The sequence below is a fragment of the Berghia stephanieae genome, chromosome 11 (assembly GCF_034508935.2).
Source record: "Berghia stephanieae isolate SIO BIC M18660-M18661 chromosome 11, UCSD_Bste_1.3, whole genome shotgun sequence".
Taxonomy (NCBI): Eukaryota; Metazoa; Mollusca; class Gastropoda; order Nudibranchia; family Aeolidiidae; genus Berghia; species Berghia stephanieae.
Window position 1 is genome coordinate 20,062,205 of NC_088370.1, and position 15,563 is coordinate 20,077,767.

Sequence of the window (15,563 nt, forward strand, 5' to 3'; positions counted from 1 at the left end):
TTCTGCCGCTAGGTCTAGATAGGGTGATGGTATAATATAGAAGAATACCTTACAAACCTAAAAAAAAGTTATTCCAACGCTCAATGGATAGGAATGACCAGGGGAACTAGAATTAACTTACATATTTACAAAATAGTGTAAATGTTGCTGCTCGAAGCTCGAAGAAATAAATAATAATGTGAAGTTGAATGTAAGCTTCAATTTAATTACAAAAACAGATCAAATGAACGTTTCGGGTTTCCCCTTTATCAACAAAACAGGATGATTGAAACACCACAGATGAATGAGATGATGTAGTAGTGGCGTAGTTAAGATGAATGGTTTATTGATTCATTGATTCATTCAATATTGATTCATCTTAACTATGCCACTACCACATCATCTCATTCATCTGTGGTGCTTCAATCATCCTGTTTTGTTGATAAAGGGGAAACCCGAAACGTTCATTTGATCTGTTTTTGTAATTAAATTGAAGCTTACATTCAACTTCACGTTATTATTTATTTACCAAATATCCATTTATAGATAACTCTAATTGATTCCACCCTGTGTGTGACTCAGTGGATCAGAAGAAGAAAGAAGAAATTAAGCTTTTATATAGCGCAATATCCACTAAACATGCTCAAAGCGCTTTACAAAGGGTCTCTGGCAAACAGCAACATTTAACAAGTAGGACGGTACATGACGCCTTTTAGGCGATATTACAATTTTTTCAGACAGAGACAAATGCTATTAACGGCCAGGTAGTCATGTTACACCTGAGTACTGTGAGAGAATGTGAGTAAAGAGCATTCTCCAAGGACTCAACTATACGAGCGGGGTTCGAACCCAGGACCTTCCGATGCTAAAGTGAGTGTCATACCACTAGACCATATAGCTGCACAATAGCAGTATGGTGTCAAAAGTCAAGCAATGATAAGCATGGTCAGACGGGTGACAGTGATTGTTGTAAATTCTGGTCCTGACCCTGTGTCTCCGTGGTTAGGTACTTTACATACATTACCCCACTTGACTCAGGTGTGAATGAGTAACTGGCTAAAGGCAGTGATGGATATTGTAAGAGTGTTAGTACAAAAAGGATCTCTAATAGGTGATTGGCCCCATATGAAATGGGATTAAAGTTCCATATGGCATGTTTGAGTGATAAATAAAACTTTGTAAAATACATTGAGCATGGTAAATTCTTGGAAAAGAGCTAAGAAATGTTCATATTTATTTTAATCGCTTTGAGCAAGTTGAAATGTGGGGAAATGTTCTACAGAAAAACTATGTATGTATTATTATTATTATAATTCATATTCTTTTCACAAAACAACATGCCCCAAAGAATTGGTGATGTAAATGATATTATGATTTAATGTAAACAAATTAGCAATTAGAAACCAAAAACAAGAAGAAGTAAATAGGTAAATAAACATAGTGTTTTTCGACACCTGAAATTTGGTTCCATCTTCTTATCACAAGATTATTCGACACCCTAGTCATAAATGTCAATATAAATAAATAGTGGAGTATTAGCTCTCCAGACCAACTTCCATTGTGGCCTCGAATTCAGATCAGCACAGTGGTAGCGGTAAGGGCAAGGGGTTGTCTGAAGCCTGGTACTAATGAAAAGATGAAAATGGAAATGCTTCGGAATGAAACAATGGCTTATTCAGATGCAAATCAACAAAATAATAAAAAAAGAAAAAAAAAAGAACCAACTGTTTAGGCTTAGGGTGCCAGATTCTTTGCTGACAATCCAGACCCAAGTTTCGGATGTCGAATTCATTTCACTTTCACTTCACACTCCCAAATAAATGTGTCAATTTCAATAAATAAATATATGAAACATAATAATTGAAAAAAAGCAAATTATACACTCTATTTTTTCAAAATAACAGATTGTCATAATTGGCACAATACACAACTTAAATAGCCACAGCCACGAACTGTCAGTTTACAGTTAGCGGATCTGATCTGAACCTTACTTTGTTGTTCGTTTCTTCATTACTGAGAGGCGTCCAAGCGCTTTTGATTCTGTTTTTGGCGATCATAGACATTTTGACGGAGAAGTAAGAAAGCTTTCGTTACAAATATTTTGTTTATCACATTGAAAAAAAAGCATACGTTGTCAGCTAAAAATCAAAGATTTAACATCCCTGCAAGACGAGGCTAGTTTTGAGATCTTGTATGTGATCCGCCATTTTGACACAAATCAGGTTGCTCCGTACGACGAGATGATGAGACAAAAGGGCCAAAAATAAAAGTAATTCATGTTATTTACTAAACCTAGCTTCTGAATAATTGTTTTTTATTTATTGATATATATTTTACTATGTAATTTAATTTTTAAAAAGATTTTAGTAAGTTTGACCGTTTATTTTCACGAACGAACGAGAAAACAACGAGACCGTTGGACAGGGTGCAGACAACATGGCCGCGTGTTAGTCTGTTCATTTTCTTTACTGTTTGCCAATAGAATCTAGCTCCTAGTTGCATTATTTTCTTACGTTTGTAATAATAAAAGGTGAGTACTTTATTAATCTACATATTTTGTTGAATTTTATTGCTTTGCCTTGTTCCTCATTTTGCAAAAATTGCGTTCAGCTTTTACACGTGCGGCTCTTTCCCAAGCCCAAGCCTACACAACATGCCAATGCCAAACCCGGCTCTGACTTCTCGGACCGTTTGGTTAGCGAAAGTTTAAAGTAGGCCTAGTAAAGTAAAATGATACTCAGAAAAATTGTGTGCATTGGAGGGAACTTTGGCCTCGGAAGAAACTTTGGCCTCGGAACGCTGGCGCAACTACCTTTTTTGCATCCTTCAGCTACTAAGACTAAAACTAAAACTCTCTCTCTCTCTCTCTCTCTCTCTCTCTCTCTCTCTCTCTCTCTCTCTCTCTCTCTCTCTCTCTCTCTCTTGGACACAAATTGAGTGCAAGATTTCCAGCTTTTTAAAAATGAATTTTAATTTCTTGCATCAAGATCATCTCAACATTGTAATATGGAGGCAATGGTAGGTAGTTGCATGAAAATTTGAGATTGCAGCAATTGTTTTCAAAACAGTCTCATGCTATTCTGCAAGAAATACACTTTTCAATGGTACCAAAATTATGACAATGTGACAATTAGAACCAAAGTTACGGGATTATTAGTCCGCAAAAGTGGACCAAAATACTTAATATAATTTAAGAGGAAAAAAGAAACTAAAACTGTGACCAGAGAGCAACCGAAAAGCGGGGGAAATGGAAAATCATGGTTATTTGGGGTGGAATACATATAAAACCATATATCAAAATGATCGCAAAGGAAAGACGAAGCAAATTTTTTAAAAATTAAATGATTATTATGCAATATTATGCAACGTCATGCAATTACATAACCCTAGAAAATGAAAAAAAAGGCGCGAGGAACGGATAATAACTTTAAAAACAGATTTGAGGGTGGTCTTCTTCCAGAGCATGCTTACAATACTATGGCTATGATTAATTTTGAACACAAAATTTGTTAAAACAAGAGGAAAGGAGCGTAAACGTATGAATTTAGACACTAAAGTTGTGTCCTTGGGGAAGGCACTTAATATTTGGCATTGGCAAATGAGCAACAGACGAAAGATGACTGGTATTCGGAGAGAAGAAAAAAAACAAAAAACAATGAACAGGGCTAGAAATAAAGTTGAACAAGTGTCAGTAAATGCAACTTGCAAATTTACTGCCCAATGTTTTTGCATCCTTGGACAAGACATTTGGGCACCAACAGTACTCGGGAGAAACAACAAGCTTGCCGCTTTATATATGCAAACATGGTCAGTGATAAAAATGCAAAATTAAAAACAAGAACTACATAAGAGTGGTAGAGAAAACTTAACCTGAAAATGCAAAATTGAATATTACGTAACATATTACATAATAACAAACAATAAGCCGATAAATACCGACACTTTGCAAACTTTCTGCAACATAGGCATGTCATATATCAAACTGAACATCTCGAAGAGATGTATCATATGACTAACTATTAAACTACATTAAAATTGAAATGAACTTTAGAAAATATGATAATTGCTTTGCATTCAACATCACTAAGAGAACAGATAATTAAAGGGTACTCACGTACTGACTCGCTTAAATCCATAAGATGGCTGAGATGTGGCAAAAGACAGAAGACAACAAAATCTAGGCACTCTGGGTTGTTGGCTGCATGGAATGTAGACACAGGCAATATCCAGGTAATGATACTGAATAAATACATCGAAGTCCAAGCAATGATACAGAAGTAGTTGGGGGAGACTGACGATCAAATTCATGTTGTTACTTCAATTTCATATTTAAAAATACAAGGCAGATTATTGGAGCTGGAGGAGGCAGATGACGGAAGTTGAAGGTGGCAGACAATCAAATTCATGTTGTTATTTCAATCTCATATTTAAAAATACAAGACAGACGACTGGAGTTCGAGGCGGCAGATGACGGGAGTTGGAGGTGGCAGACAATCAAATTCATGTTGTTATTTCAATCTCATATTTAAAAATACAAGACAGACGACTGGAGTTCGAGGCGGCAGACGACTGGAGTTGGAGGTGGCAGACAATCAAATTCATGTTGTTATTACAATTTCATATTTAAAAATACAAGGCAGATTATTGGAGCTGGAGGCGGCAGACGACGGGAGTTGGAGGTGGCAGACAATCAAATTCAAGTTGTTATTACAATTTCATATTTAAAAATACAAGGCAGATTATTGGAGCTGGAGGAGGCAGATGACGGGAGTTGGAGGTGGCAGACAATCAAATTCATGTTGTTATTTCAATCTCATATTTAAAAATACAAGACAGACGACTGGAGTTCGAGGTGGCAGACGACTGGAGTTGGAGGTGGCAGACGATCAAATTCATGTTGTTATTTCAATTTCATATTTAAAAATACAAGGCAGATTATTGGAGCTGGAGGAGGCAGACGACGGGAGTTGGAGGTGGCAGACAATCAAATTCATGTTGTTATTTCAATCTCATATTTAAAAATACAAGACAGACGACTGGAGTTGGAGGCGGCAGACGACTGGAGTTGGAGGCGGCAGACAATCAAATTCATGTTGTTATTTCAATTTCATATTTAAAAATACAAGGCAGATTATTGGAGCTGGAGGAGGCAGACGACGGGAGTTGGAGGTGGCAGACAATCAAATTCATGTTGTTATTTCAATCTCATATTTAAAAATACAAGACAGACGACTGGAGTTGGAGGCGGCAGACGACTGGAGTTGGAGGCGGCAGACAATCAAATTCATGTTGTTATTTCAATTTCATATTTAAAAATACAAGGCAGATTATTGGAGCTGGAGGAGGCAGATGACGGGAGTTGGAGGTGGCAGACAATCAAATTCATGTTGTTATTTCAATCTCATATATAAAAATACAAGACAGACGACTGGAGTTCGAGGCGGCAGACGACTGGAGTTGGAGGTGGCAGACAATCAAATTCATGTTGTTATTACAATTTCATATTTAAAAATACAAGGCAGATTATTGGAGCTGGAGGCGGCAGACGACGGGAGTTGGAGGTGGCAGACAATCAAATTCAAGTTGTTATTACAATTTCATATATTCAAAAATACAAGGCAGATCATAGGAGCTGGAGGTGGCAGACAATCAAATTCATGTTGTTATTTCAATCTCATATTTAAAAATACAAGACAGACGACTGGAGTTGGAGGTGGCAGACAATCAAATTCATGTTGTTATTTCAATTTCATATTTAAAAATACAAGGCAGATTATTGGAGCTGGAGGAGGCAGATGACGGGAGTTGGAGGTGGCAGACAATCAAATTCATGTTGTTATTTCAATCTCATATTTAAAAATACAAGACAGACGACTGGAGTTCGAGGCGGTAGACGACTGGAGTTGGAGGTGGCAGACAATCAAATTCATGTTGTTATTTCAATTTCATATTTAAAAATACAAGGCAGATTATTGGAGCTGGAGGAGGCAGATGACGGGAGTTGGAGGTGGCAGACAATCAAATTCATGTTGTTATTTCAATTTCATATTTAAAAATACAAGACAGACGACTGGAGTTCGAGGCGGCAGACGACTGGAGTTGGAGGTGGCAGACGATCAAATTCATGCTGTTATTTCAATTTCATAGTTAAAAATACATTTCAAACGACTGGATATCGAGTCGGCAGACGACTGGAGTTGGAAGTGGCAGACGATAAAATTCATGTTGTTATTTCAATCTCATATTTAAAAATACAAGACAGACGAACAAATTCACAAGGTGAGTACAATACCAAACTTGAAAACATCAAATAAAAAGGAATCAATAAACATATCCAATCAAAAAAATGAAAGGTCAGCTGTGACCATGTCAGCCAGTACAGCACTCACGTCCATGTCATAGTCCTCAGAAGAGGACTCGGCAGCATCCAAGTCCCAATAACCTAACGTGAACTTTGATGGTCGAGACTTGGTAGCAGGAATGACTGCACGAATCCTCCCCCAGTAAGTTACATCAACTCCCTCTTCCGATTCCCAAGTATGTTGAAAAAGGGAGCCGAGAACATCCTCGCGGTGAATTATTTTATTTATAAAGCCCTTCTGTGTCAAGCTGAGTCCCTCATATATTGAATTTGTAGGATCCTGCTTTATGAGGGACTCCTTGACTTCTTTCTCCAGTGCCCGCCTCATCTTCTTGTCTCGTGCCTGCCCCACCAACAACTGCCTCTCCTGCTTAGCAGCACCAATGTTTTTGGACCACCTAGAATGAGCTGCCCTTAAATAAGAGCCCCTCTTGACAGCATACTTTATTAGTCGTTCCTGTGTGTTGCTGTCATGAGTGTCAAGCCAAGGAAGGGTCCTGTTGGTTCTTGCCTTGACTTTTGCATCCAGGAACCCTAATGAAGCATTTGGGGCACGCCTCCATAAAGCATCTGTCATCCCCAAACTCCTCTCTGCCCAAATATTATTTGGTGAAGCAGACTTCGTTGACTGAAGGTCAGCATCTGATGGCATCGATAATATGCCAGTAATGTATTTTCCCAGCTGATTGCAGGTCACCTTCTTAAATGCTGCAAGAATGGCAGTTAGATATTTCTGCAACAAAGCTGGGTCCTCTGTGTTTCGCAGGGATGTCAATACATTACTCGCAGGAACAGCATTATCAAATACATCCGAAGATGAGGTGAGCATATTTAGAGGTTGCTCAATGAAGGCTGTCAAGTTCTTATCAAAGAGCCTGATATACTCACCCATCTCCAGATTGCTCAGTCTATGGCTATTCCCATAAAAGAGGGTCATCCAAGGGCCTGTTATCAACTTCCCACACAGTCCAAGAGCTTGGAACTGGGCAACCATTCGATTGTCATTCAAATCCCTGAGCAAGGTCCGACGGGCTTCAAGTCGACAAAATCTGTTGACAAAAATGGGTAAAGGTAAACTTGTTTGTCAATTGGTTATCAATCACCACAAAGGCAGATAAGATAATTAACTCAAACACACAAACAATAGGTCTATTAGAAAAAATAAAGAATTGAAGCGAAACAGCTTTTAAAAGACAAAAACTATTTAGGCTTCTTCAAAGCACTATAAATTATAAATTTAAAAAATGTGGTGAGAAAATGTGAGTCAAGAGCCTTTTGCACGGACTAAACTTTGTCATCCACAGTGGTACTCAAAACAGGGATATACCGTCGGAAGGCCAGCGAGCTACCATAAGACCACGAAGCCGTACAAATAGTATAATTTGATTTATCTGGGATCTTACTATTATTAAAATGAATGTGAATCATTACAGAGAGAGAAAAAAGTTTGTAATGGACATAGGCTTTAAAAAAAATGAAATACAAGATAAAAAGAGTAAAGTACCTCTCAAGGTATTCAAGTAGTTCTGATTTGTACGCTACTATGCTGCCAGCCATTCTGAACATTACATGCAGTCTGTTGCCCACATAACGGACAAATACATCCGAGGGGATGTCCTTTCTTGCCATGAAAGACTTGAACCCAGACGGATCCCCAGTCTGCTTGTATCTGTAGAGGATCAAAAATGAATGTAAAAATAAATATGATTTGTTAAAGAACCAAGGTGACAAACAAGTGATAGTGTCCTGAAAAAAAAGGATGGTAAATAAATTTCGCAAGCAAGTTCAAAATGTAAAGAGCCATTAAATTGTATATATTTTTTCCCCTCAAATATATTAAATTCTCTTTAACACCTCACTTCATAAACTGTAACACTATTTCCTTGTTTCCTCATCAAGAATATGTGCATTGGAAATTCACTTTAAAAATAGGAGCAACGATGAAATCAACAATGAAAACTGTCATCAGCCGATTTATGATCAGATATGGCCCTTCGTTATTTAAAACAATGCAATGATTCAAATTTGAACCTTTTGATCCAAAGGCAAGTGTCTTGCCACTTAGACCTAAAGCCTAGAAGTAATAGAAGAGATAATATTTGTACAAAACAAGTGCATTAAATCTGACAATGAAACTAGGGGAAAAAAATCATGCCTACCTGATCTTAGAAATGGCATAGATGAAGTTGGCAGCACAGCAGTCACCTCGACCATTGCTTGGAAGCCCGTCTTCCTTGTCCAGATTGCCCAGAGCTGAACATGTGTGGGAAGCAAAGCCATCCAGGGATGAACATTACAATTCAGCTCCATAATGTCCACCTCCAACTCCTCTTTCAACTGTTCCACAACACAGTGGTTGACTGGAGCACGATCACTCACTGTGCTGGAAATCTTAGACAGGAAATCATTCTTTATTGAAATGAAGTCCTGTCCACTGTAGATGGAATAGCTTGTGGCTATCTCATCGATAACCGAGATGATGTGACGAGTGTAATCCTTTGCTGATCCACTAGCCAACTCGGCTATCGATAAAGTAAAAGTTGCACTCTCTGTTGAGATGTGAATTTGATTGGCATGCTGAGCTGCATAGGTTGTTGCATCCCAACAAAGAGTGGCACATTCACATTTAAGTACAGCCTCAGCAACCTGAAGATGTGACAGAGCAGATAATTCATAAGCCATCCTGGCAACAGTAGACTTATGAGGCACCTTCACCTCATTTGAATTCCCAAGCTCCTGTAAAACATAACTCACAACGCCTCCAGAATGAGCTACAGGAACCTGAGAAATCAAAGTTTTATATATCACCTTCCTCATTTTAGAAGAATAATGCCTCCCTCCTACAGGCTCAAAATCATCCACCTCCTCAGCTTCCTCAGTTGAACTTACAAGATAGTCATTTGCTATCTGTAAGTTCTTTACCTCCTGACTTAGGTTTGTCAGCTCCTTGTTCACAGCATTCAATTGGTCATCCAACTCTCCAACTGTTTGTTGTTTCCCATCCAATGCCCGCCTCAACCTACGGTTTTCTTTCTCCAGCTCAGTAGTTGAGGGTCTGGCCTCCAATGATCTAATTTTTCGTTTTAAAAAACGCCGCTCTCTCCTCAGGACTTTCTCAGTGCTGCACTTTCTGGCAAGCGCCTGAGAAAGACGTTTGTTTTTCAGGGAAAATGTCCGTGCCCGTCGAACCTCAGCTCTCAAGCGTCGACATTTAGACAATGCCTCCTCCAACTCAACTCTCTTCTGTCTACAGCGGTCACAGTCCTTTCGTAGATTTATTGAATGGCAGACTGATGTTGTAGTAGTAGTAGTAGTAGTGGTAGAAGTAGTCGTAGAAGTAGTCGGCAGCACATAAGGTGTCTGCATCAAATCCTCTGCCTTCCTCCAGACTCTCTCATACTTAAGACTTTTTACACAATTTTTCATTGTGTTCAGCAATTTCCCTAGATGAACTTGGAGAGCAGCTTTGTTTAGGGCTGCCTCCATTTCCAGAAAAAAAGAAATTGTCTTGGGTATGCTTTTCCCATTCTTCTGGAAAGCATATAGTAAATGCCCATTCTTCAGTGATGTACTGTTGAATGAGCAAAAGTTTTGAAATATAAAGCTATTGAGCTCATTGATGTTTCTTGGAGTAGACATTCTGGAGTATGATCTGTCAGTTAAAAAAAAAAGGGGTGGAAGAGACAAAAAAATAATAATTACAACAATATCCTAGAAAAAGGAAATGAAACATGAAAATGTGGTGTCATAATGAACGTCTGACTCTGAAAACAAAAAAAAGTACTTCGATTATGATTAAATCAACAAAATTAAAAGTTATATAATAATTTTTGTTGTGGTAGTAAAGAGTAAAGTAATGAATGAAATATACTTTCACTTGAATTGACTCTATCATGCTATTCTGTATTATTTGTATTGAAATTAACCACATTAAATTAAACCAACACTTAACCTGCAGAACAAACAAAAATAAAAGATAAAAAATAATATCAATGGAACATCATAATTTTTAGTTGTCCGGTATCATCCCAGTTAAAAAGTCATTTCAGTTTCAACATTCATTCATAAAATAAAACTAAAATTATGGATGGGACTATTTTCAGTCTTTTTACAGCAATTATTCAGCTTGAAATTATTTATACAAGTCACAAAAGCAAACGCAGTCGATAGTTTACAGACTGCACTGTACACAGGAGACTCGGGGATACATCGAGAGGCAATCCTGGTTGGCCGTCGCCAACTTCATGAACACGCGTCGTATTTAAAGTCACTAAAAGACGCTTTCGCCAGCATCAATCACCACCAAAATTCACACAAATAGAGAAAAATGGTTGGCGAATAATATAACATTAATTAAAAATAGGTAATATAATGAAAAATGTATTTAAAATGAAGTTAAAACTTACCAAATTTTCAAACAGCTGGCATCAGAACAAAGAATGAACGGATTAAAAATCTGAAAACGCCGCCTGACGCGCTGGCTTCTCCTCTTTAAAATGAGACCGGAAGTGACGAAATTAGTGCACAGGAAGCGATTCCACGGCAATGGAAGTAAAACTATGTTCACCGGTTAACACAATTTTCACTCCAGAGCCGTAACATCGATATCGGGGCTCGATCAGCGGCTCAGCCACGGGCGATGCGACTACCTACAATGGCAACGCTGTGATTGTGATTATCCCCAGACACCTGTCTGGGGATAACCAAATTTAACCCATTAAAGTTAAAGGCGAGATTTAAGGTTGCCGTGTATGTAGATCCTGATGCTAGGTGCCCGGTTAGTAACGAAAATAATGATACCAAAATATCTGGGATGTTCCTCTTTATAACGAAGTTATGCATCTTTAATTGAACCCCCCTGAAACTGTTACTGTTAGAGAGGTGGGCCTTTGGCCGACCAACCCCCGCTGCACGTCCAACTCGCCTTGAGCATGCATTCACGTAAAATATAAAGATTTTTTTTAAAAACCTACCTCTGTTTCAAAAACTAGCATCTTTCAACTTTCTAAGAAACATTTTGATTTTTCAGAACTTTAGTTCGTTAAAAAAAATACCGGACAATCTGACCCGTTGAGTCGAATGAAAACGAAATTTTGTTGTTTACACGGTTCAAAGGAAATGCCGTAAATAAGCTTTCATGGACTTCCTGTGTTGTTTTTACAGTGTCACGTGACCGTTTTGAGAAATTTGACGTCTGCTACAAATAATTAGACCGGTGGGGGGTAGATATTTTCGTTGGAGCAGAAAAAAAGTGAGTATTATTTCTTGTACTTGTAGAGAGGCCTAGGGTCCACCAGCAGACCAGTTGATTGAATGAAAGAGAAAAAGGCCTTTTTTATCCGCCGCCACCACCACCTTGAAAGAGTGGAGGGGGGGGGTGTATGCCGACGAGAGGGAGACATGTCGATTGGTGACCTTGGTGACGTAGAGCATCTCAAGGATGCTGGCATGTTCAGTTGCAGGTGTTCTTAACCCCTTAACAGCGAAGCTAATTTTTTTGCTTTTAGATAGTAGTTTGCTTTTATCTTTATTATTGTTAACGAGGAATACAGCGTTTCCACCAAGAGAGTAGTCAGACTATCGCAACTCGGACTTCAATTGTCTATAATAGTTTTGCCGTTACTTGTCTTTTGATGATAGAAGATTTGGTGTTAGGTCAAAGATCGAATTTCGCTGCTAAAAGGTTGCATTGCTACTGGGTTTGCTCTTTTCCCACCCCCCCCCCCCCCCCCCCCCCCACTTTTTTTTTTTTCTTTTTTTTTTTTCACCTTAGTATTGTTGATTGCTGCTATTTCCTTTTTTATGATTAGCAAGTGCCGTAGGAGTCTCACAGAATGCAGGAGTACTGCAATTAACCCTTTGCCAGTGACACTGATTTTTTGTTTTTCAAATAATAGTCTTCATTTATATTATTTTTTAACGCAGAAAAAAAAAATTTCCACCATAAGAGCAGTAAGAATATTGATAAAAAGCTCTTTGAGCACGTTGGGTGGATATTGCTCTATATAAAAGCTCAAGTTTTTAAATTGTAATTTGTTTTTTGTCTTTTGATGAAAACTGTAAGATTTTATTTTTGGTCCAAGTAAGATTGATATTCGCCTTTAAAAGGTTAAGTTGTTTTGTTTTTTCAGTTTTTTTTTTGTTTTTTTTTTCAAATGCGGATACGCTGCTTCTTCCTTTCTTTTTTCCTCAACTGGCAAGCTATCGCTGTACTTACCCGCATGGCTTGCACACACAAAAGGATACATCTAAGTCACAAAACCTTACATCCAGGTCACAAAATCAGACAACTAGGCCACACATCAAGACATCTCTGTTTCGTTTGTTCCAAGATAGCAAAACAAACCAGACGTCTTGGAATTCGAAAGAGCTTTCCATAAAATATTTGGTATTTGCAAGACCCCCAGAAACCAATTCCCTATACAGCTCTTGTGCACGGTTACTTATGACCTTGATTTCTTTCGTACCCACCCCCCAAAATCCCACTTATTGTGTGGTATAGGCAGAACATAGTAAATAGCTGGACTGCCACATGCGTGACTAAATTGGCCAAAGAGAGAATCTATACTTTCGCATTAGACACCCATTACCTGATGTCTTGGTTTTTAATCCTAGCCTAGTGAGAGAGAGAAAACAAAACAATCATACATGTATCTGCAAACAACAGAACGTTTTCATTTTACATTGAGATGGGAAGGGGAAGGGATAACATTATGACAAGAGAGAGAGAGAGAGATGGGCGGGGGGATAGTAAGGGGGAATGGGAAAAGATGAAAGAAACAATGGGTTGCCTGATGACGTAGATCAAAGGATTGTTACAGCGGTGTTCACGAGCGTACTTCGTGAAATTTTAACCTTTTACAGTGACACTGATTTTTTTCTCCAGATTGCTTATGCAGAATAAATCGTTTCCACCAAGAGAGCAGTAGTAAGAGTATATTTGGACTCGGGCTTCAATTAAACTATAAATCGCAAAGCTTGTCTTTAAATGATAACATTAAGACTAAGATCTGGAGTTTGGGGAGTGTAAGATGGAATCTCGCCATTAATGATTAAAATTGTTTTGATTAAAAAAAAACAACTCACACACACACACGAGCGCGCCTGGTCACGACAGCGAGGACCATCACTGACAGAATGTTGCAATGGTAAACCGGTTTACGTGTACATAGGTCCTGAGGCTAGATGCCCCGTTACCGTGTACGTAGGCACTCCCAAAAAAAAGGAAGGAAGAAAGAGACACACACACACCACACACACACACAGTCTCGCATCCTCTACGAACTAATTTTGCGCACCAATTTTTACTGCACTTATGCACCAAATTGCATACCTATCTAGGGACACTTTTTTCCGTATCTTTTTCTCAATAAACTTTTTTAAAAACCTTTGTTTTGCGCGGCAGGCACTAGGGGGCACCAACCATTGGACAGACGAAAAACACACACGATTTAGCGAGGAATGAATCATGAAAATATTTAGGATATAATTTCAAACACGACTTTTGAAATTCATCAAGGATTGTCTAGTACCGAATGTTTTTTGATAGAAAACAAATGTATCTTCAAATCTAAACTGCTTTTGACGGTAAGCGGTAAGTTTTTTATTTATTTTTCTGTCCAAACGAATGATTTGTCCTGGTATAGAAGCTAAGTATTGGTAACACCGGCGCACCTCTCTAGTAAAAGTGGTAACCGTAAAAGCAATCGTCAATTTCCAGTCATAACTTTCTTATGGGCAAGTTGGGTCACAATTTGACTCCTACTGTTGCTGCTCACTAAATTGCCTAAAGTTACCGTGTACGTGTAGACACTCCATTTTGAGTTTGTTGGAAGTGGATTTCAGGCTAATTTGGCCTAACCTACTTGCAGTAGGCAGTTTAGTGAGCAGCAGCAGTGGCAGTCAAATTTTGACCCAACTCGCCCGTAGGAAAGTTGTGACTGGAAATTGCCGTTCGCGTTTTGGGGGATTCAATTAAAGATGCATAACTTCGTTATAAAGAGGAATATCGCAGATATTTTGGTATCATTATTTTCGTCTTTCAATTTCCTTTAAAATGGTGCCAATTAAGGAAAAATCCATTAATAATTCCAGAAGTTATATGAAGTTAAAATTTGGCAATTTTCAAATGCATTTACTTTTTTATTTACCGCGTGTGTTTTTAAAATTTAAACGCTTGTTTTTAGAATAACATCTAAACTTTATTCATGCCAAATTTCAGGGCTCTATATCGATGCGCAGACACCTTTTAACTCTGCGCCGAAATGCCTTGTTTACATTATCTTCTCTTCATGGCTGCCGGGCGATATCGATATTCATATCGATATTTTAAATTTAGTTATGTATTATGTTAAATTTAGTCCATAATATTTTCAGTACTATTATTTACTATGTTTTTATTTTGAATAGGCTACAAACTTTCCAACTTTATTTATAGGCATTTTATAGTTTTTGTTTTAAAAGTTCGTATATTTCTTCTCTTTGTGAAATCCGATATTAATAATATCGATAATTTAAAAATACCAATTGCTTTAATTTAATTTTATTTTACTTTGCCATCAAGTCATCAAGTTTCTTTCCCATATGTTTAGATATGTTTATCATTTGTATCCATATTTTAAAGGCTTTAGCCTTAATAATTATTATGGTAAGAAGTTCTATGAGTTTTGACACCCCCATACATTGAGAGAGGGGGGGGGGGGATAAAATTTTATTAATTGTCAGTTCAAATGATGTAATAGCAATAAACCCAAAGTGGTTCAGCAGAATGTTTTAAAGTATTAAAAGCCAGAACTTTCCTTCTAATTATAATAGGGAATCTGTTTCAATTTATTTGAACTTTTTCAATCTACCATTTTATTTATATGCAATTAAATTGCCATAAGTAAAAATAAACTGATTATGTCATTACACAACATGTTTATATCTTTTCATTTAAATACTCTCAAACCCTTTTTTATTCTCTATGTATTAATTAAAAGAGGGTAATTATTTGCAATTGTTTCAGTGAGATATTGGGGATAAATCGAAAAGCGATAGAGCAAATTCTTTCTTACGTCTAGCCGAGTTTTTGATTATGTAACATTTGCGTCATATTATGTAATAATGTGTTAATTTGAAATGTTTATCTTCCTCTGTATTGATGTAAATGCATTGTCCTCGATAAGACGAATATTTTGGTATACAATATATGATAAGAACTCCATATTGACTGTTTTAACCA

The 15,563-nt window shown here is 37.6% G+C and overlaps 3 protein-coding genes across 4 annotated transcripts in view; 1 reads left to right on the forward strand and 2 right to left on the reverse strand.

Moving 5' to 3' along the window:
* Positions 1–2,199, reverse strand: part of LOC144957052 (F-box only protein 16-like) — an 11,734-nt gene extending 9,535 nt beyond the window's left edge. The window contains exon 1 of the mRNA XM_078888001.1: positions 1,971–2,199. Within this exon, the coding sequence (XP_078744127.1) occupies positions 1,971–2,042 (72 nt within the window). The 5' untranslated portion in view covers positions 2,043–2,199. The remainder of the gene's footprint in view (positions 1–1,970) is intronic.
* A 178-nt stretch (positions 2,200–2,377) lies between these two features.
* LOC144957053 (double-stranded RNA-binding protein Staufen homolog) overlaps positions 2,378–15,563 on the forward strand; it is a 39,651-nt gene continuing 26,465 nt past the window's right edge. For both annotated transcript variants that reach the window (XM_078888002.1, XM_078888003.1), the window contains exon 1: positions 2,378–2,509. The gene's annotated coding sequence lies outside the window, so the exon portion shown is untranslated. The remainder of the gene's footprint in view (positions 2,510–15,563) is intronic.
* On the reverse strand, positions 3,004–10,836 carry LOC144956357 (uncharacterized). The gene is made up of 5 exons (XM_078886854.1): positions 10,747–10,836; positions 8,638–9,992; positions 8,500–8,593; positions 7,845–8,009; positions 3,004–7,389 (listed from the first exon to the last, which is right to left on the reverse strand). The coding sequence occupies exons 2-5, from the start codon at positions 9,977–9,979 to the stop codon at positions 6,318–6,320; spliced, it is 2,673 nt and encodes an 890-aa protein (XP_078742980.1). The 5' UTR covers positions 9,980–9,992; positions 10,747–10,836; the 3' UTR covers positions 3,004–6,317.

Excerpts from the sequence above, each read along its gene's own strand:
- LOC144956357 (XM_078886854.1), bottom strand. The coding sequence starts at position 9,979 with ATGTCTACTCCAAGAAACATCAATGAGCTCAATAGCTTTATATTTCAA. Across the intron at positions 8,594-8,637 it reads GGACATTATGGAGCTGAATT|CTCTGGGCAATCTGGACAAG; the intron begins GTAATGTTCATC and ends ACACATGTTCAG. Across the intron at positions 7,390-7,844 it reads CTACTTGAATACCTTGAGAG|ATTTTGTCGACTTGAAGCCC; the intron begins GTACTTTACTCT and ends TTTTGTCAACAG.